Source organism: Mustela nigripes, chromosome 11 (genome assembly GCF_022355385.1).
Source record: "Mustela nigripes isolate SB6536 chromosome 11, MUSNIG.SB6536, whole genome shotgun sequence".
In the NCBI taxonomy this organism is placed as follows: domain Eukaryota; kingdom Metazoa; phylum Chordata; class Mammalia; order Carnivora; family Mustelidae; genus Mustela; species Mustela nigripes.
This window is the reverse complement of record NC_081567.1, coordinates 33,167,534-33,189,373: the sequence shown is the minus strand read 5'-3', so window position 1 is coordinate 33,189,373 and position 21,840 is coordinate 33,167,534. Positions and strand designations below refer to the sequence as shown.

Here is a 21,840-nt window from a genome sequence, read left to right as displayed (position 1 = left end):
TGGGTCTCTGCCCTCAAGGGCTTTACAGTCCATTAGCCTCTGGGTCCGTATCTCAGTCCTATATTGTGTGGGTCCTGCGGCTCTGAAATTAGCCACCGTACTTTCTTTTGCTCCCTTTTCATTGGTTCGGCCACTCCGGGTATGAGGTATGTCCTCCTACTGCATCAAAGCAACTGGCCTTCCACATAGTGTTTTGCAAACCTGTTTGACACCACCTGGTTATTTCCTTCTCACCTTCAACTCTCAGTTTAGACATCTGTTCTTCCAGAAAGCCCTTCTTGATAGACCATCGGGGATAGGAGAGACCCTATAGCACCTTGCATTTATCTCCTTATGGCACATATCCCACTGCACTGCAAATTTCTGGACTATCCTGTGTGCTCCGACAACCGGTGGCTACAGAGGGACCTGGACTGTGTTTATCCTTGTCACCACTCTGGCCCTTGAACCTAGCACAGGATCTGCCACCCAGAAGATGCCCAATACCTAGCAGCTGAAACAATTGCCTGACTGGGACGCTCTTGCCTATTTGAATAGTTCATCGCCCTTGCTTTCTGGCAGTCTTTCCTAATTTCATTTCTTCCCAGTCCAAGTATAATTCATTTTATGACAGCCTTTTTTTCCAGTTGGCAAACTATTAGAGGCTAAAACTTATGCAATATACCATGAAAGACAAGGTCATATTTTATCATCTTTGCCTGTTGCTGTAACCAGATTAGACATCTTTCTACAAGTGAGGTGAATGCAAGCCAACAGATATTTATCATGTCAAACACCTGATTACAAAATACGGAAGACGAAGAGAGAAGCATCAAAGATGAACCTGAGAAGTACCTGCCCTGAAGGAGTTTATAATCTGATGAGAGGCCAGTGATATTCATATGAGGAAATCAGGTAATTAGAATACATTCAAGTGCTCAAGTCCATGAATTTGTTACAGACCATGTGAGGGCGGTAGGTACGTTCTGTGTCTTAACTGTGCCCTGTGTCCTCAAGGTCATGGGGTTGTATCTGCTATGCTGAGGCATCCATCTTTGAGGAGGACTAAAGAAGTGGAAATGTTGCTGGATGCCTGGGTGGCTCGGTTGGTTGTGTGACTATCTTCGGCTCAGGTCATGATCCTGGAGTCCCAGGATCAAGTCCCACATCCGGCTCCCAGCTCCATGCACAGTCTGCTTCTCCCTCTGATCTTCTCCCTCTCATGCTCTCTCTCACTCACTCTCTCTCTCTCTTAAATAAATGAATAAAATCTTAAAAAAAAAAAAAGAAATGGAAATGTTGAGTAGTAGCACGGGAATGTAAACTTTTCTGATGGATGGAAAACTTAGTTTTCATAACATGGTACAAAAGGAAACAATTCTGAATTCATCCGTGTGCAAGACAATGGTACCTTCTCCTCCAACGTGTTTCTATCTAGAATGCTTACTTTGCTCATTGCCAGAATAGTTCATGATCTGAAACACCAGCCCAGTAAGGAGGGTATATGATTCTCTTTATAGCAGTGTGGCTTAATGTTCCCAATTTTCTAAATCTAGTGGCAGACCCCCGGTGACATTCATGGTACATTCATGGTCCATGGTAAGGCTCGTACCTCTCTAAGCTGCTTGGTGCTGTCTGATTGTCTCTTACAAAGACAATTGCCTCACGCCAGATTTCTCAATTTTCCATTTTAGAAGCAGGCAGAGGATCCTTTGGATAACTATGATGGAATAGGTAACAGTGATATCATCCCAAATCATATCTGCAGGGTACCTGGAAGCAAGCTGTTTAAGGGAACAAAATTCATCCTTTTCTTTCTGTGGATTAGGCTGATGGTAGTAGTATTCACAATGGTGCAAGTCATTGAAATTCACCTTGAATAGGAAGTTGACACTGATGTTACCTGGTGGTGGTGGTGAGTGGCGATGGCCATGAGAACTTTTCCCCCTTCTTCAGAAAGTAGCTAGCTGGCAGAGGACTTGGTGTGTGAAAGTTAAAGTGTGCTCCAGATTGATGCTTTCCTCCATACCCAGGAGATAAAAAAGTCCCTATTGAATTATAATTGAAAATGCATTTGCCTGTTCATTTCCTTATGAAAACAGTCTTCGCTAATACTTACTTGCTTGGTCAGTTTTCTACTTGTTCATCCATCCTTCTGTCTGTGTCACTCTCTTTGTGACAGGGTGGGCAGCTCCCGCTGTCACTCAGGGTAGATGGCAGTGACCACCTTGCCGCGGCATCGATAGCAAAGGACTCAAACAGCTGGACTTGTGCTACCCTAAGTTCTCATTGTGTTTGCAGTAGCATAGAGCTGTGGTCCTACAATGTCAATTTCTTAACTTCGATGGTGTACTATACGGTGTACTATAGTTATGCAAGACCTTACCATTGAGGGAAACTGAGTAAAGGGTACATAGGAACTTCCTCTAATTTTTTTTTTCAACTTCCTGCTTGGACTTCAGAATTGGATTGGTACAAATAGGAGTTTCATCATACACAATTGGAATGACCTCAACTTATTTGCTTAACCTGATTTTCAAAGCCACCCATCTGTGTACAAGGAAGATGAAGATTGTGACTACATCATGGGGCTGTGGGTTGCATTGAGGGAATTATATTTACAGAACGTTTAGGGCAGTGGCAGTTACATAGTACGAGCCCTTCTAATTGTATTATTATTTTTATCAATCATGTTATAATTGCCGTGATCATAATTAACCCTATCAGTACTCCCTTGGATTCTGAATCTTGGGAGAACAGGAAAAAAGATCGTATGCCTTTCTGGTAGACTCTTACTGAGGCTAGAATACTTCCAGGATTTGCCAGAAAATCCCAGAAAATATTTTGTCGATTCAGTAGTTCCAACTTAGTCCTTTCAAGTATCCTTCATCTTAGCCAAAAAAGAGATCAAGCATAGCATATTTGAAAGTACCGCAACTTGGGAGACCTGGATTTGATGTCTGCATTGAACATGTACTAGCTTCAAAACCTTGTGCTTTTTTATCTGTGAAATGGGTGTGGTACCAACAAGTTTACTGCAAATATACTTTCTGTTGAGATAAAGTTAAATTATATATAGTGAATAGCATTGCCCAATGCTCAGAAAGAACTCAGTGAATACCAGCTGCTCTGACTGTTACTTTTTTAATTAGTGATTGGAAATAATAATTAGCCATTCACAGCTAATTCATATACAGACAGGTGAACCCCATGTTACCTAACCGCCCAACAAGAAGTCCTTCAGTACAATGTTGGGATATCCCAGTGGAGAACTCTTTTTTTAACAGTGCAGAGCAACATTTAATGTTTTGACCTTGTTTTTCAGTGCCCTATGTTGCTGGCTGAGTTGGATCATGTCTCAGTGCTAATAAGGCTAAAAGACAAAAGGACTTGACTTTTTGGCTTGGGTTTTTCATTCAACAGAACTTCTGAATATGTACACGGACATGCCACTGTTTGAAGTGCTGGAGAAAATGATGAGAAAAACAGATAAGGTTCCTGTCCTCATAGAGTTTGTAGTCTCCTTGGAGACAGATCCAAAAAAGGTATAATGTAAAATATATAGAATGTCAAAATCAAAATGTATAGAGTATCAAACTTGGACAAGGGTTTGAAGGGACAAGTCAGGGTCCTCCGAGAACCTGGGGCGATGGCGAGTAAGATGAGAAAATCTATCTTTTTAAGTGCCTGGTGCTGTTGGTTGGGATCCTCACTTGCTCCAGAGGCTGCTAATTTTTTAAGAGACAAGTACATTTCCCTTTGGAAATATCACCTCACGAGCAACTGTATCAAGGCTCCTGCCTTACACTAAGTGCCATAAATATTTGATCGTCGCTAACTTTTAGGGAGTTGAGAAAAACAACCTCTACACTCCCTTCTGTGACTCCAAATGGAAACTCAGGATGGAACATTTTGCAAACATGACACCTCGTCATTGCAAGCCTGCCGCCCACTCGGCTGGTTTGTGGGGCTTGTGTTTGTCAGCCACAGAAAGATGGCTTCTGGCCTCTTTTGCTTCCCTGTTGAGGCCAGGGAAGTGAAATGAAACAAATTGCTTTCACTTGAGTCTGTGACATGGATTGGGGTTATCTTTGTTCTTTGTTTGTTTTTGTGAGTTATGGCCTCAGAGCAATCACAGAATTATTTTTTTAAGAAATGCTGCTCTGGGGGCGCCTGGGTGGCTCAGTGGTTTAAGCCTCTGCCTTCAGCTCGGGTCGTGATCTCGGGGTCCTGGGATCGAGCCCCGCATCGGGCTCTCTGCTCAGCGGGGAGCCTGCTTCCCCCTCTCTCTCTGCCTGCCTCTCTGCCTACTTGTGATCTCTCTCTATCAAATAAATAAATAAAAATTAAAAAAAAAAAGAAAAGAAATGCTGCTCTGTAAGCTGGTGTAGTTAGGCAAACCAAGGTTTGTGTGTTACCTAATGGAGGTCAGATTCAAACCCATCTCCAACTACTTTAGAAAATAGAGCTTAGGAGTCTCAGAGATTTTGGCCAACTATCCCTTTCCATTCTGCGAGTATGAGGAAGTAACTCCAGCTCCCTTAGAAAGGGAATAATGGTACTGGGTTCTTGTTAGAATAGGTAATGTAAGCAAAGCTCCTTTGTTGAGTTTTGTATCCTCAGTGCTTAGAACAATGACTGGTACGTAGTTAATGCTCAAGAAAAGTTTTCTTATCATCATCATCATCTCTATCTCCATCTTCATCATCACCACCCCCATCATCATCATCATCATGACCATTACCACCATTATCTCCATCTCCATCATCACTATCACCACCACCACCCCATCATCATCATCATCATCATCATCATCTCCATCTTCATCATCACCATCACCACCACCACCCCCATCATCATCATCATCATCTCTACCTTCATCATCACCATCACCACCACCACCCCCATCATCGTCATCATTATGACTATTACCACCACCATCATCTCCATCACCACCACCACCACCACATCATCATCATCATCATCATCATCTCCATCTTCATCTTCATCACCACCACCATCATCATCATCTCTATCTTCATTATCACCATCACCACCCTCATCATCATCATCATCTCCATCTTCATCTTCATTTCAATATAGATTCAGTGGCAGGAAGACCATATAAGGTTCAAATTTTGGTTCTGCTACTTAACTAATGTATTAGATTCCATAGTGGGAGATATTTTTCACTTGTTTGGAGACTCAGTTCTCTTATCTTTAAAGAGGATCATACCAGCTAGCAAAAGGGGCTGATTGTGAGGATTGAAGTGTCTAGCCCAGCACCTGGCCCCTTGGGGGTGAGAACCTGACATACTTCTTCATGTGCACTCCGGACAGTACACTTGGCTGGATAGAAGGAGAGCAGATTTCATCCCCACAATAGGAAATGTACTCATGGGATTTTTTAGATTATAAAACAGAGTCCTGTAGATTTCCCCCCCTAAAGTATTACAAGAGCCTCATTGGGAAGAAGAATACATATTATTTATATTTATAAATAAGGGAGCTGAGGCACATGAAGGTTGAATGACTTGCCAATAATCCTACCATTATACTCCTGACTTCTGATCATTTGATGTTCACTCTACAGCCACCGTTCTAGAAAAAGGTTAAATGGTAACACATGCTGGAGATTACTAGCATGGTGTTTTTAATTTTACGTATTTTATGGCAATCCATAAAAGATTTTACATCACAACCCAATTCGCCCACATAAAAGTTTCATGAAACAATACTAACTCTTATCATTTTATTCCTTTCTGTTCTTTTCCAGTGTGGTGTAGTTTATTTCATTTAAACAATGTTGGCGTGATAACTCCCTACATGGCTTTTATAGCCCAAGGGATCACACCTATAATCTGAAAAATGCAGAACACTTTCCCCCAGGGTAACAGAATGACCCAGGGCAGCTCTACACAGCGTCCATGCCCAGATCCCACCCTCTGAGTTCTGAAGGCAGTAGGTCTGGGATAGAGTCCTGGAGTCTAATTTTTTTTTTTTTTTTAATAAGAATACCCCCCCCCCACAAGAGATTCTGATGGTCCACTGGTGTCTGATTGCATCTCCCTGGTTGTTCCTACCTGAGATGCTCCTCTCTATTTAGTGATTTGTTGGTTGGTTTTTGAGTATTTCCTCCATCACTCTGTGGTTATACAGCTCTGAGAGGGGGGGAATAGCATGTCCCTGTAAGGAACCCTCACAGGCTGCTTATTTTAATTCTGCATCAGAGGTGTCCCGGGAGTGTGATTAGAAATGGAAATGGAAGGATGGCACAGATACTGTTGATCCAGATTTTCTTTCCAACCCTGGGGAGCTGGGAATTTAAAAAAAAAAAAAAATCACCCAGGGGCTACCTGAGCTAGTGACAGGCCAGCGGGAAGGTTGAATTCTTCCAGACAGCCTTTCCCGCCCTCACCCCCTCCTCTGTTACACAATTTAATTACACGTTTAATCACTTCAGAAACCCCATCCATTCCCTCCAGTGTAGCGAGATCTCTCCTCTTCTTAGCAAGGCGTCTTGGCGATAAGCAGCTGTCCACGGGAAGGGTGGGTAGGAGTCCTGAAACTCTCCCTCGGCAAGCAGGAAAGACATGGCCACATAAATCTGAAACTGTTTTGACATTTCACTCTGGTTGTTGTAGTTTTAATAATAAAGGAAGAACAAAGTATTTGTAGCTTTAAATAAAGAGGCAGCATTTGGCATTGAAATCACTGGGGATTTTTTTGTACGCAGTTTTGTTTTTGCTCGTTTGAAAGGGAAGAAAAAAATGAGCTAAGAGGAGGAAAAGTTCAAGAAGAGGAGAAAGCAAGACCCCTGGACTTGTCCTTCATAGCATTAATCACCATGATGATTTGGGGATCATCTGTGGGTTCCTTTCTTGAGAGCCTGCCTTCTCTCTTGACCACATAGTCCATAGGGACAAAGGTGGTCTCGAGTTTTACATCATCACGTGATGAATGAACCTGTTTATATAGCATATACTATAAGCCAAGCCCTGTGTGTGTGTGTGCGTGCGTGTGTGTGTGTGTGTGTGTTGTTACGATTTGGTTTTTATTTTGATCCTTAACAATCACACTGTGAAGTCACTCATCATTATCCCGACTAAGCGGAAGCAACAACGGAAGCCCAGAGCATTGCACCTCCTTGCCTAAGGTCACACAGCACATCTGCAAAGGAGCTGGGCTTCCGAATCTTCCAAACCCCTGTCAGTTACAGGATTTTAAGATCAATTTACAATTAACCATGCAGCTTTGTTATAAATTCATTCCCTCTCTTCTCAGGGCATTGCTTTAAATTTTCCTGTCCCCATCCCCTCTGTCTCTGAGCCTCTTCTTCATCCTGTCTGTCTCTTCCCCTGTTACCCTTGGCACGCCCCCCCCCCCTTCTCAAAAATATAAAACAAAATAGGATAGTAAGCAAGCTCCCCGGTGGATTTCATAACTTTGCATACCATATATTTAGTTTAGTAATGAAAAATTCCAGCTCCAGGCGATGCATAGGATAGCATTTCTAATGTTTTTTAAACAGCTATTAATGTAGGCAAGCGCTGTGTGGCTGTGTGTGTGCGTGCGTGCGTGCGTGCGTGTGTGTGTGTGTGTGTTTTCTGCCTCCTCTATATAATCATCTGCTCAGTGTGCACCCTGAAACTGAGAACAGGAGCCAGAGGAGGGGCGAGCTGTGATTGATGGGCCAGGCCTCGCTGGCGGAAAGAGTCCCATCTGGGGTTGGTTTTGGGAGCAGTCAGATGTTGAGGGGGAGGTCAGCCAGGCGGCCCCGGCTCCCCTCCTTCAACATCCAGCCATCCACACGTTGCACAGAGCGCACACCCTCGCTCGTAACTGAGGCTTGATTTGGGCAGATGCTTTGTGGTGTGGGGTTAGAACAGCTGCTAAGTTTATGGAGGAGAAAGGAAGCAGGATGGTGCAGCAGGTATTTTTCCCGATTTTATATTTCACTCGAAATTGTGATTTGAATGAAGCTGAAGTCTTGCCTTGCGTTAAGTCTCTGTTGCTTTCTGCAATCCGTACTCTGCTCCTTGAATCCTGCGTGGGGTGGGGGGGTGGGGGGAATTTCAGCCAAGTGTGTGTGTGTGTGTGTGTGTGTGTGTGTGTGTGAGAGAGAGAGAGAGAGAGAGAGAGAGAGGTTTCTGCTTGATGTGTCTAACTGAGCTGGTCTTAGAACCAGCAGGTTAATGGTGTAATTTTGCATTTTCTTCTTTGTCTCGGTGCCCCCAGGGGCATGATACAGTTTAGCTCTTTTCAGCCAGGCGCTGGAGGCTTTCTCTGAATATGCGCAATTTCTTGCCAGAGAAGTAGAAGGGACCGGGCTACAAAACTCAAGTAAAACAGTCAAGAAGAGGGAAAACTGCAGGCGACCCAGAAGGGAGGCTTGCTTCCCTGAGTCTGGATTGGCGGGGTCCCTCCGGGAGTGGCTGCTTTTCTTGGCTGTGTGGACAGATACCATCAGTGGTTTATTCGGGCCGGACAATTCCTCTGCATGTCTTCATTAGAAGGACTGTGTTCAGGCCAGAAGGGGTTTTTCCAGGCAAGAAATGGACCGGGTGGGGGGTGGGGTGGGGGCAAATCAATTCCAGAACTGAAAGGGGAAAGGGTAATTCAAGAAGTTTGATGATCACAGCTGGGGAGACACATGCTCCTACAGAGGGAAATAGACTTCATTATTTTAAAGCCCACCTTGGCCGCTCTGAAAGCAGGCACTTCGCCCCTCACGAAAAGTCAGGCAGTTACATGGAAAAGAATATCCCCGCTTCACGCTCTGCCACATCATGGCTATTTATCGGTTGAAATGTGGTTTGCATTAGATTTGGGGCCAAAATGTTTTGCAAAGTCTGGTGGACTGCCACCCCTTTGTTCTGTTATTACTCTCTAAAAATGGCTTTATTAAACCACTTGGGGCAGTGAATTAGGCAAAGGGAGATGTCTGGGGGGTTGTGTGCGGGAGGGGGAGCTCTTGTTTTCTCTCTGACTCCTATCTCCTGAGCCCACCTCGGAGAGGAAATTAAAGGTGCTGGGTGTTTCCGTGACCGAAGCAATCCGCCCCCCCAACCCCGTGTTTGAAGACCGCCTCTCTGAATGTCTGCCTGCAATAGAGTCCGCACACTGTGCTAATAGTCAGATTACGGTGTTTGTCTTAAAATAGCAATAATATCCTGGCTATTTCATGCTTCAGTAAAATATTTAAATTGAAATGGCATTTTTTTTTCTTTTTTTTTTTTTGCTTTGGTGACTCAGACTTGGTTGCATTTTAATAATGCTCTCGATCTCAGTAACTGGAGTACTAAAGCCACCCATGGTGGGGTGGGGGGGCGCATCTTGCATAACGATGGGTTCCCATATCTTCTAGCTGTTGTTGAGTTTCTGCTCTGATTGAGGCTTGCGGCATGAGGACAGGGAAGTTCCCTCTACATTCCTAGTAACTATTGTCTTTTACAAGTCTCTCTATCCCTTTCTACAGGAGCAAGGGCAGACGTGAAAACCTAAGGTCTTAAGTTTTTTCAAAAATATCTTTTGTGTATTTATCAGCAACCCAGGAAAGTTCAGGCACTGAACATCTGATGTTAGGTTTGGAAATCTCTTGCAGCACTTGCTGGATGATGTGGGGGTTCTGTACAAAGCAGAATCACCCTCCCCACCACCTCGGGACACCCACAGGCACCCTGACTCAGTACATATCAGAATCTCTGTGATCATCTCACTTATTTAGGGAAAGGTGGGGGTTTGGCATTGGAGTAGAAGAAAGAAGGCAGCTTCTACAAATGAGGGAATGTCTAGCCGGAATGCTCCAAATAATTTTTGTCTGTCACTCTCACCTACGTGAAGTTGACTTCAGCTTTCAACCAGGATCCTGGTCACGTGCCCAAGATCTTCCTTGACCTGGAGTGCCAAAGGTGCCCTTAATGTGAATGTATTTTTCCAGAAAACACACTTCAGCCAAGCTAAGAACCCAGGAACATCACTAGGGCAGAAACAAAGACATCTCTGAAGCCATCTGAAGGTGAAAAAGAATTCTATAGGAAGTACAATGATCTTAATTAAATATTAGCTGTAATTAGCCCAAAGTGCAAATGTTGAGAATATTAATTAAGGTCTCTCTGGAACGGCTATCAGTGTTAATAAGTAACTGCAGGGGGTCCCACTAACATCTGTTTGAGGACTTCAGAGCAGGAGTGCCCTGCAAAACCCCGTGGACTTGAACCCTACCTGTGGGCTCCTTGACGACCATGCACACAGTCCCTAGAGCTTGGTGTGCTGGGTTTGCCAAAACAGCACAATGCTTGATAGAGGTTGGCGCTGTGTCCCCAGTTGGCCCTTGCCTTTCCTGGGATAGCCTCAGAACCTTGTGAAGCTAGACCCTGGGCTTGAGATGGCACAAATTTTCCAGGCTGCTGCTCTAACACGCACCAGAGACTCGTCTAGCTAGCGGAACACTGGTATTTCTGCATCAAGTATCCCAACACCTGACTCCCCGTAGGGTGTACCCACGCCTGGTGGGTAGCAGGTCTTGAGGCCACGGTGTAGGAATGACCAAAAGAGGTTTGTTTACTTCAAAATAGGAACAAATCTTTCCACCAAGTGATAATAGCCTTCCGAGGTCGGAGACACCTGGGGATCCATTAGACTCCTGGCTTCCCTAGGAGCCACTTATTGTGGTGACCTTGCACAATGATTTCCTAGCTCTGGACTGCAGTCTCCCTCCCAGCCAAGGAACATGGGGTGAAAGAGGCAATGCATGCAAACCAGGGATCCTAGGTCTCGGCGAGATTAACACTGGGGGCAGCATCATCCTTTGTGGGGGATACCATTCCGCGCATGATAGGGTGGTTAGCACCACCATCCCTGGCTTCTCTCTACTCCATGTGAGCAGCAACCCTTTCCTCCCACTGGGAACAACCAAAAGTGTCTGCACACTTTGTCAGATGTCCCTGGGGGAGCGGTTGCCCTGTGTAAGAAGTACTGACGCCAAGCCTGGCACAATGCCTGGCACCTTCTAGGCCTGAGAAGAAAGCAGCACCCCTCAGCCTGCCTTCTGAGCACTGGGGAGAAGGGATCCCTTTCCGAAGAGCACAGAAGCCTGAGGCCATCATGGGTCTTCCCCTCAGCAGCCCACTGTGCTAAGTCCGAAGCCCATGTGCTCCTTCCGACGATGGGAAGCACATTCTGAAGAAGATGTCTCCATTGGGCACCATCCTTGGCACCAGCCGTCCACAACTCTGGCTGAGCTTCCATCCTTGGTTTAGGGAGAACGCACCCCCCCCTTTGTCTCTCTTCTGATTTTCCTGCCAACTTTATTTCCTGCCCAAACTTAGCATTACTTCCGTAATGGTGGCTTCTTACTTGATGTTTCCATATTTAGTGATAACTTTGCCACCTTGATTTAAAAACTATTCTGCAAGGGCCAAAATGGTTAAATAGTTTAGATTTTGTGGGTCTCTCACAACTACTCAACTCTGTGATGATAGCATGATGAGCATGGCTGTGTCTCGATAAAACTTTATTTACAAAACAACCAGTGGGCCACATTTGTCCCATGGGTCATTTGCCAACCCCTCTCTTTTTCCCCCTACGCTACCACCCTATGTCCTATTGCCAGGTTAAGCTTCTCAGAGCCCAAAGCTCATTATTCGAGCATGTATTCACTTAAAAGTACTGATAAATGCCTACTTTGCAGCTAGCATGCCATGAGACACTGGAAATGGAATGGAGAACGTGACACAGTCCCCAGCCGTGAGGACTCTCCCAGACAAATAAGCAGGCAGTGGCAGCACTAGGAATTATGTGAGATGTGATCACAAGCCACAATGGAGCATAGAGGACACACAGCTGAAGTGGGCTCAGTGTCAAAGAAGGCTTGCTGGAGAACTTGGCCTGGGACCCAAAAGGACAGTCAAGACCAGCCAGGCAAAGGAGAAGGGAGGGTTTTCCAAGCAGAGAGGCAGTGAGTGGGTAGACTTGATGGATGTGGAGAGTATGGAGTGACTGTTGGCTTCTCCTTCTGACACAGAGAGAGCTCAGATCCCACCAGAAAGCCCCTGTAGTTTCTTGGGAACCTGTGGGGGACAGGCTACTCTTCCTGAGAGTGCTTAGCTGTATGGAAAGGCCACATGGACCTATATGGGAAAGCTTTCTCTTTGTGTGAACATCTCTCTGCTGTTGCTTTTTCCTGCTTCCCTTTGGGGCCACGCCTGGAGTTTTCACAAGCCTGATTTTCAGTTCAAAGAAGCACCAGATCGAAGGTCGGGGGTGGGAGGTACTGAAACGGGCCTTTGGGCAGAAGTAGAATCTGGCAAAATGAATTTCCCTTTGGAGGGTTCTCAAGGTCCCAGAGTTTCTGGGACTTCTCATCAGCCAGAAAAAAAGTGGCTCCATGTGGAATTTGTGTACCGAGGCCTGTGTTCCTTGAGCAGCCCTGTAGAAGAGAAGGATGCTAGTTAGCTTATAAATGGGAGAGGGTGTTTCTATTCTTATGAGCCCAGACTCTTTGGGTTGTAAGTAACAGAAAATAAAACTATCTGACACAAACTGCGGCATTTACCGATTCACGTAACTAAAGCAAACAGTGGTGTTATTAACTGCAGATAAGGTTGGACCCAAGGCTTCACATGATGTCACTGGGACTTAAATGACCTGTTTGTCAATTTCTGGGCTTTGTTTCCCTCTGGGTTGGCTTCTGCTTTAGGTGGGTCCTTTTCAAGTGGCAGTTGTGGGCAGCCCGGGGCTGTGCTATTTTTACAGCAGCCAATCCCAGCAGAAAGAGAACCTCTTCCCCAAACCCCTGGGAGGTCCCGGGATTATGCCTCCTTGATGTTGCTAGAGGTGAGATCACTAGATGGAGGTGAACCCATGTCCCTGTGACGGTGACCGTGAAACTCTCTGATGAGTCAGGGTCACGTGACCGTGTCTAGAGGTAAGTTGAGGCAGGGCTCAGCCTCCCCATCTGTACTCTGTGAGCTGAGAGAGGATGTGTCTCCTAACAGGAAACCAGGTATTATTCTTGATGAAAAGACCAATGCACACAAAGCAGCAATGACAATGTGGCTTCCCAGGATGGTCAGGGTTAACTCTCCATGTGCAGGGATCCAATGAAGGTGCCGAGAGACCCTACACAGCCCCAAATGCAAGGAAAAGACGTTAGGCAGAAAGCAAGCAATAGCTGCACATTTCTGCTTTCCCAGTGGCATAGACATTTGGAGACATTCGTCTGGGGGAGGAAAGGGCGTGATGGGAATGTTTTCACTTGTAAAATGTTTTAAACTTATCCTAAGCTTAGTTCTCTCCGAAGTGTCATCTTTAACATTCTAATTAAGGTCCCCTCTAAACAAATGCACAAACTCTGTGTGCGGCTCCGAGAATAAACTTTTTTTTTTTTTTTGGGTCCCTTCCCTTCTCTGTCATAATGTTTTCGCGGCTCTCCAGTTGCTTTAGCTGGAGAGGCTCTCAAATGTTGGTGGTGGGGACTGAGGAGATGTGAGCAATCCTGACATTCTTGCCCTGGTATCATTCTGTGAGGGCTGAAGTCACATCTAATTGACCACAGACAATGGGAGAGGCAGCTATCTGCTATGCTTAATTGGTAAGCTTCTCTCTCTCTCTCTGAATGTGCAATCCCATCTCTTGAGATCATGAAAAAAATTGGACCTCTGAGTTAGTTTCTGCTGCAGTGTGCATGTGTGTGCATTGTGTGCCTGTGTGCGCACGTGTGTGTGTATGTGTGTGCAGGGTAGTATAGTTATGAGGGTCTGGGTAGGAGGAGAGAAGGAGAGAAGCTTCCTGAAATGGAAGTGTTTGAAGTCAGTTTTTTTTTTTTTTAATTCTTTTGACTTGACTATAATGATCACGCTGCATGTTTTGCCTAGATTGGAAGGGTGAATTGTTATATAATACTCTGTGCTTATAAAAAAAATAAAGCAGGGGGCGGGGGGAGGCATTGACTAATGAGGTTGATGCAAGTCCAGCATTTTATAAAGATACTTAAAATGGTGAACACAGTATCACAGAGTGCCATCTTTATCCAAATTAGGTCTTGAATTTCCATTGGCTGCTTCTTATTGGCACTTCATTGGAACATCACACACACATACACACACACACACACACACACACACACTGTGACCATTAAAAGAACCCCCCCCCATCCCATTATGTGAGCCAAGTCACATAAAACTTTGATTAAATTCAAATGCTTAGATGAATTGTCTCTCCTCTCAAGAACACACACGTTCAATTTAATCTCTCTTGGCATTTTAAGTATCAAATCAAGGCGCTGCTGTCACTGGAGACAACTACATGCTCGCATGTTCCAAAATGGGAATGAAATAAGAAGGATCTGCCAGAAAAATCTGATGGGGCAGAGTACAGACCCTCTGTCTTTGGCTATGGGGCTGGGAGATAGGGGGAAGTGACTGCACCTTGCTGAGCCTCGACGTCTGCATCCGCGCAATGGGGTCATGTCTGTATACATGCTGAGCACCATTTCCTTACGGAGCCTGGCCGAGATGAAGGAGAATCCACCTCGGGCTGTGGGCACCGTGCCGGCTCCTGCAGATTGTTGCGGGGAGCACTGGTCTTCGGGCCCCAGGGAAGGGATCTGTCTGGTGCCCTCTCACAGTGTTCTCACCCTCTCTCCCCTTTTCTGATTTTTTTTTTTTTTTAGGGTAATCAGGAAGCAGCAGCTGCCCCGGACACAATGGCTCAGCCTTACGCTTCAGCCCAGTTTGCTCCCCCTCAGAACGGCATCCCGGCGGAATACACGGCCCCTCACCCCCACCCCGCGCCCGAGTACACGGGCCAGACCACCGTCCCCGAGCACACGTTAAACCTGTACCCTCCCGCCCAGACGCACTCGGAGCAGAGCGCAGCGGACACCAGCGCGCAGACCGTGTCGGGCACCGCCACAGTAAGTGGGCGCGGGTCCTCGGGCGGCCGAGCTGGTGGGGGTGACTGCAGGGCGCGCCCCATCCGACGTTGGCTCCTGCCCCCCAGCAGCCCCTGAATCCGGCGCTGTCGCAGCAGCTTGCAAAAACTCACCTGTCTAGAGGCCTCCTCTCCTATTACTTACTTAAATCAACACATTTTTCCTGAACTGCCTTTATTCGTAAAGGGAAGCTTTCATCTCAGTTCTGTTCCTCTTGCCTTTTCTGGAATTAGGTCCTCTTAGAAGAATCATACACTTCGCAATTTTAACAGCTTTATGGAGATAAACCATTTTTGGTGTACCATTCATTGATTTCTAATATATTTGCACAGTTGTGCCACGGGTGGCGCAATCTAATCTTGGAATATTGCCATCACCCAGGAAGAAACCTCAGGCCCCTTTGCAGCTTCTCCCCACCCCAGCCCCGTCTTCTTCAGCTTCTTCAGCCTTCCTCATGCCTTTAACATTTACCTATGTTCTTCTGTGTTTTGTGCGAGCCATAGGGTGGGGAAGGCCTGGGCCACAAAGGGGCAGCATGGGAGAATTTTCCAAGGTCATAGAATGTTCTGTATTTTGAGGGTGGCTGTTTAGTTTCTGCACCGAAAAGGGTTTATTTTATTACATATGAATGTATTCAGTGGATTAAAAACAAGCAACCAAACAAAAAAGAAACATTTTATCACCACCGTAAATTAAAAACTAGTATTGTTGGCTATTAATCAAAGATAAGCCTTAACAAAAATAGTTATTAAAATTAAACACTTGTTCATGTGCACGTGACCTAAAATAACCAGGCACATCACAAGATGTATATGTTCATTTGAGAAACCTTGTTCTGTGGAAAGCCTGGGCAGGCCAAGCTGCTAGTCTAGAACATTTTGTAGGTAGAAGGCAACTGTATTTGTACCTTTTTCCTCTGCTCCAAGGCCTCTGGAAAATCAGTATTTGTGAGGGAATTTCTTGGTTTATAGCAGATTATTTCTTGGCCCTCAAAGTAACCATTTACTACTTTGCTACCTGGTACTTCATTTCAAGGTCAAATACGGAGAGTTTTGAAAAATAGTATACATTCTAACATGGTCTATTGCCCATCTCACCTTTTGTGTGTGTGTGTGTGTTAAATACCTATATGACATGAAATTTACCATTGTAACGATTTTAATGCATCTAATTCAGTGGGGTTGACAACATTCACAGCTCAGTGCAACCATCACCATATCTAGTTCCGGAACATTTTCATCACCCCAGAAGGAAACCCCAACCCATTATAGAGACACAGCCATTCCCATAAATGGATGTATGGATGGATTTTCAGTCCGTATGGATTTGCCCATTCTAGATATTTCATAAAAATGGAATCATACAACATATGACCTTTTGGTTCTGGCTTCTTTCACTTAATAGAATGCTTTCAGGGTTTATCCCCACTGTAGTGTGTGTGAGTACTTTGTTCCTTTTTATGACTGAGTACTACTCCATTGTATGGCTATGTCCCTTTTGTTCATCCATCCATTCACTCATGGGCATTTGAGATGTTTCCATCTTTGGGTTTTGTGAATAGCGCTGCTATTCCCTGTGTATATCTGGCTGTTCCGACTCAGGAACGAGTTTATTATATGGGTTTGCTGGTCTAGCAGGTGTCTGTTACCGGCTGTGTAAACTACCAGCTAGGTGTTTATTTGTTTTTGGTTATTTTGTGACAGTCAGTATTGGCAGGGCTTCAGAAGGTTTTTAGAACTGAAAAAGGATGTAATAATGTCCACTCAGACATTATTTAGTAAGCCTCAGTATGTGCCAACTATATTAACCTGCTCTGGAAGAGTGATTTATTCGTGCATGTTTTTAAAGCCTCTCCTGTGACCAGGAGTCCTACCAGGTGATGTGGCTGAACCGAGCAGAAATGATCCTTTCCTTTTATAACATAGTATGAGTGTCCTAGAGTGAGCTTGTGTCAGTCAAACAGCTGCATAAACACAGATTGTGATTCGTGCTCTTGAGGAAAAGACGGGTGCCGTGGAGGGTTAAGACTGGCAAGGGAACTGCCTGCAGGTGAGTAGTCTGGGACTTCCATCAAGAAGATGATGTTTAAAATAAGAAGATAAGCTCTCCAGTCAGAAGGAACACCAAGGTCAAGGTCCCCAGGTTCAAAAGATGTTGGGGGCGCCTGGGTGGCTCAGTGGGTTAAAGCCTCTGCCTTCAGCTCAGATCATGATCTCAGGGTCCTGGGATCGAGCCCCACCTGGGGCTTTTTGCTCAGCAGGGAGCCTGCTTCCCCTCCCCCTCTGCCTGCCTCTCTGACTACTTGTGACCTCTCTGTGAAATAAATAAATAAAAATCTTTAAAAAAAAAAAAAAAAGAAAGGAAAATATCCTGACTTGTTCAAAAAACTAAAAAGTCTTCAGTATGTCCAGGGCATGCAAAGAAAGTCCAGAGGCACAGGGGCAAAGCATGAGATGGGAATAATCATGAGGGATTGTATCCCACAGACTTGCTGGCTGTGATCCGTGGGTAGAATTCCACACCAGGAGCAAGAGGGAGCCACTGAGGAAGTTCGAGCCAGAAGAGCAGGAAAATGAAATCTTAAAAGGAAGGGTTAGCGATGATACCTAAAAGGAGATCTTAACCCAGTTGGGAAGTTGTGATGCCCAGTATCCTTCTGTCCCAGAAAGAGCTCCCTAGAGATCAGCGCACATTTACACGGGGTGTTGGGTGTCCAGAGCGCCCGAGGCACTGCAGCGCCTTGAAATGGTGAGCACGTGTGCTCTCTTTCTTTAGAGAGATTCTTGGTCCGCTAGAGAATATAGGATACATTTCTGTTGTGACTGTAATGTGGTAAGTCTAGGGCATGGGTTTCTAAGGCTTTAGGGTATTTCGGTGATGGAAGAAACACTTGCTGAGGGACATGCCTCGGTACCGTGGTTGAGGGGACATACATTTCATAGTCTTCAGGCTGCTGCAAGTAACAGAAAATGCAGCAGGAAACATGTTGGCTTATCCAACAAGAAGTCTCAAAGGAGGGCTGCCTTCAGACCCAGGTTGGTGCTTGGCATACGTGGGCTCGGTTCCAACAGGATCCATCTCTGCCTCTTCTTCCTTGGCTCACATCTGTTCTCTAGTTCTGTGTGATGGTTCCTGGAAGTCCAGGCTCCCGATATCATACCAGATTCCTACGGAAGGACTCTCGGATGAGTCCCATGCAGACGAGCCCTGGGAGATGTTCTCTCTCCCTGGTTTGCTCGGTATTCTGGCTGTTCAGTGGCTGACGTTGAGATCGGGGGCCTCAGCCCTGCAGCCACGGAGAAGTACCACATTCAAATGCAGAGACCAAGGATGGGCCCACCAGAGTCAACGATAAGGTGCTTTGGATCTTCTCACTGATGATATTAAACAGAAAGACACTAGTCAAAGTTAACCGTGAGCCATGTGCATGGAGAGCCTCCAACAGGTATATTTGGCAAGCGTTGGAACTGGAGGGAAGGGCAGGCAGGTCACTGAAACACTCACAGGTGGCAAGGTTCGGGAGGCAAGGGACTACTGAGTGGGACATGAATAGGGTCTCCAGACTGGAGTTTGAACGGGAGGAGTGTTGGCAGGGCTGCCTGGCAGTGTGAACTCGGAAGACATTATGGAAGCCGGCATCACTGGAGACAGAGAGAAAGCAGGGCACCTGGACTATTGATGAGAGATACCAAGGGGCAGGACTTGAGAAATGCATGGGAATGGTTGGGGTTGGAGTGCACTGCCCATTGTAGGCACTTGCACTCAAGAGAAAGAAGAGAGCAACTGAGGAGTGTAGAGTTCAGAGGAAGGAGTTTGTGCAAGAGTGGATTTGGGTTCCTCTTTTATGCCCAGGAAAAGGCACCTACGGGGCAGATGGAAGGGCAGAGAACAAGAGATGGGGAATGGCGACCCAGGAGGGAAGGTGACCAAGGCTGTACACATACAGCAGGTCGCCTAGGAAAGGAGAAAAAGTACTTTATGTTTTACAGTTTTATTAATATACAATTGACACACGATGACCTGCGTGTATCTAGAAGCGCAGCGTTTGATGAGGGATGACGTACGTGCAGATGGTGTAACCAGCATTTCCATCGCCCTCAAAGGCATCTCCTACCCCGCTGCGGCCCTTCCTCCCTGTCCTCTTTCATCCCCCGGGGGACCAACAGATCTGCTTCTTTCATTACAGCGTGGTTTTTAGTTTCTAGAAGTGTGGAGCAACAGAGTCGAATGCTGGACCCTCTTTGCCAGGCTTCGTGCCCTTAGCATCGCTGCCTTTAGATTCGCCTGACCTGTTGGATTAGTAGGTCATGGCTTTTCACGGCCAAGTAGCAAGTCCATTGTGTGGTCCCCTCTGTGGAGGGGTCTGTTGATACATTTACTCGCGGAAGGGTCTTTGGGTTGTTTCCAGCTTTGGACCACTACCAATAAGGTTCCTGCAAAATCTGGGGAACATTTCGGTTTTGAAATAGGAGAGACATGTTGTTTGTTTGTTTGTTTGTTTGTTTGTTTTTGTTTTAAGTAGAACATTAAGTACAACATGTATTTGTTTTAAGTAGAATATTTTTCATTTTGGTATAATAATTGTTTTTATAATTTTTTTAAATAAACATATATCTTTTATCCCCAGGGGTACAGGTCTGTGAATCGCCAGGTTTACATGCTTCACAGCACTCAACATACCCTCACAGCACATACCCTCCCCCGTGTCCATGACCCACCCCCCTTCTTCCCACCCCCTCCCCACAGCAACCCTCAGTTTGTTTTGTGAGATTAAGAGTCACTTATGGTTTGTCTCCCTCCCAATCCCATCTTGTTTCATTTATTCTTCTACCCCCTTAACCCCCCCCCCCCATGATGCATGTTTTAATCCATTCAGGCTGGTCATCCCACAGACAGGGTGACAAAGAGCAGAAAGTTGTTGCTCACAGATCTGGAAGCTGGAAGTCCAAGATCAAGGTGCCAGTGTGGTCAAGTGAGGGCTCCTTCCTGGTTCATAGCTAGGCCTTCTCACTGTGTCCTCACAGGACAGAGAGGTGGGGGAGTCCTCTGGGTCTCTTGTGTAATGACACTAATCCCAATCATGAGGGCCCCCCCATGGCCTGATCACCCTCTAACACCCCACCTCCTAACACCATCCCTGGGGCTTTAGGTTTACAAAATGTGAGTGGGGTGGGGGAGGAGGGAGAGGCACGAACATTCAGACCACGGCCAGAAGAAGGAATGGACGGGTCAGGAACACGGAGAAATCTCCAAGTCAGGAAACCCTGTGAGGACTTCCTTCTCTGTTACCTTTGTGTTTTCAGCTGATAGTGTCGGATTTGACGAGCAATACAGTGATTCCTGAATTTGGACAGACGTGCTAAGAATCTGGCTCAGATGATTCCTGGGGTGTCTGAGGGGCAGCGGGTTCCCCTCCAAGCCGGGAGAGTGTGACTTTGGCGAGGGTTGGTTAGCCGGCCCCTTTGTTTTCTCCAGCAACATTCAGGTGACACACGCTGTCACAAAAAGTTTCAAAGCAAAGGGAACCATTCTGAACTGAAGGAGGGGGCTTAACCTGACGTTGGGGAGGGACAGAAACCTAAAAGAGGCCGTCTTGTTTTCTACTACACGTGATTCGTGCATATGCTTTTCTGTCTCGGCCAAGATGGAAGGTGCTTCTGCTGCCATTGACCTACTTGTTAGTTGGACTTTCCTGACCCGGCCGAGCAGAACATGGTCTATGACAAGTGCATTTCCAAATGTCTTTGCCTCCTCACACGTTTACCAAGCATGTCTTCCCTTCCCTCCAGGTTCTGCGTTAAGAAGGAATTTCACCTCTAAGTGGGTCAGACCCATGTTCTCCCAACCCTAGGATCCGCGGCCCCGTATTAGCTCGTCTAGGTCACTCTGCACGGGCTTGCGTTGTGCCTGGAGTCACCCTAACTCTGACGGTCCTTAATGCCAGTCTGAGGGCACTGTCGAGGACATCATTTCTTTGAGAAACCGAGTAGTTTTGGGTACGAGAAAACATCCATCCATCTGGTAGGCTCCAAGAACATCTAATATATGCACATGATTTAACACGAAGCGCAGAATCTGTAAGAGGGGAGCGGGAGGCACCCAGAGCCGAGGAAAGTACAGACAGAAAAGACTTAGCAGGTCATCCTCTCCCCAAGGGCTGAGATGAGTCCCTGCAGGACATGTTTCTGCCGGATGTCTATTCGGTGTAGGCCTCCAAACAGTCGTGGATCACTGTGTTGACAGAGTCAATATTCTGTTCTCTGAGCTACCGCTCCTGACAAGGTATTTTACTCTTGACATATTATAATTAGAGATTTGCAAGTAGTGAATTCTCCATGTATCTCCAATAGCAACTCAACTTCTATTTTTAACCCCTCTACAGTCTGTGTAAAGTCTCCCACCAGCTCTGGGATCTGATGGGAGAAAAAATGCTAGAGCTAGGTCCCCGAGCTCCGGGCTCTGTTGACAGGGACAGGAACTCCTTAAGGAACCAAGTCCCTGACTCTCAGCTTCTGCCAACTGTAATGTCAACTGGGTCTCCAGGGTTCCTTAATACGTTTAATAAGTGAAGACATTGGCTGGTAGTGATTTCTTGTTCTCATCCCCCCTTTCGTTCGTTCTGTCTTTTTTCTTTTTTTAAATATTTTATTTATTTATTTATTTGACAGACAGAGATCACAAGTAGGCAGAGAGGCAGGCAGAGAGAGGAGGAAGCAGGCTCCCTGCTGAGCAGAGAGCCCGATGCGGGGATCGATCCCAGGACCCTGAGATCATGACCTGAGCCGAAGGCAGAGGCTTTAACCCACTGAGCCACCCAAGTGCCTCTGTTCTCATCCCTTTAAAGACTGGCTCTGCTTTTGAAGTCAGGTGTGTTGCTGAGGGGTGGAGAAAACTCAGTGCATTCCTTTTTGTCCATTAGCTGCTTC

General features: G+C 46.0%; 1 protein-coding gene across 20 annotated transcripts in view; it reads left to right on the top strand.

Annotated features, from left to right (window-relative positions):
- Positions 1-21,840, top strand: part of RBFOX1 (RNA binding fox-1 homolog 1) — a 1,460,760-nt gene that overhangs the window by 1,272,885 nt on the left and 166,035 nt on the right. For all 20 annotated transcript variants that reach the window (XM_059415374.1, XM_059415368.1, XM_059415370.1 and 17 more), the window contains one exon: positions 14,654-14,896. In XM_059415374.1, coding sequence (XP_059271357.1) covers positions 14,654-14,896 — 243 coding nt within the window. The remainder of the gene's footprint in view (positions 1-14,653; positions 14,897-21,840) is intronic.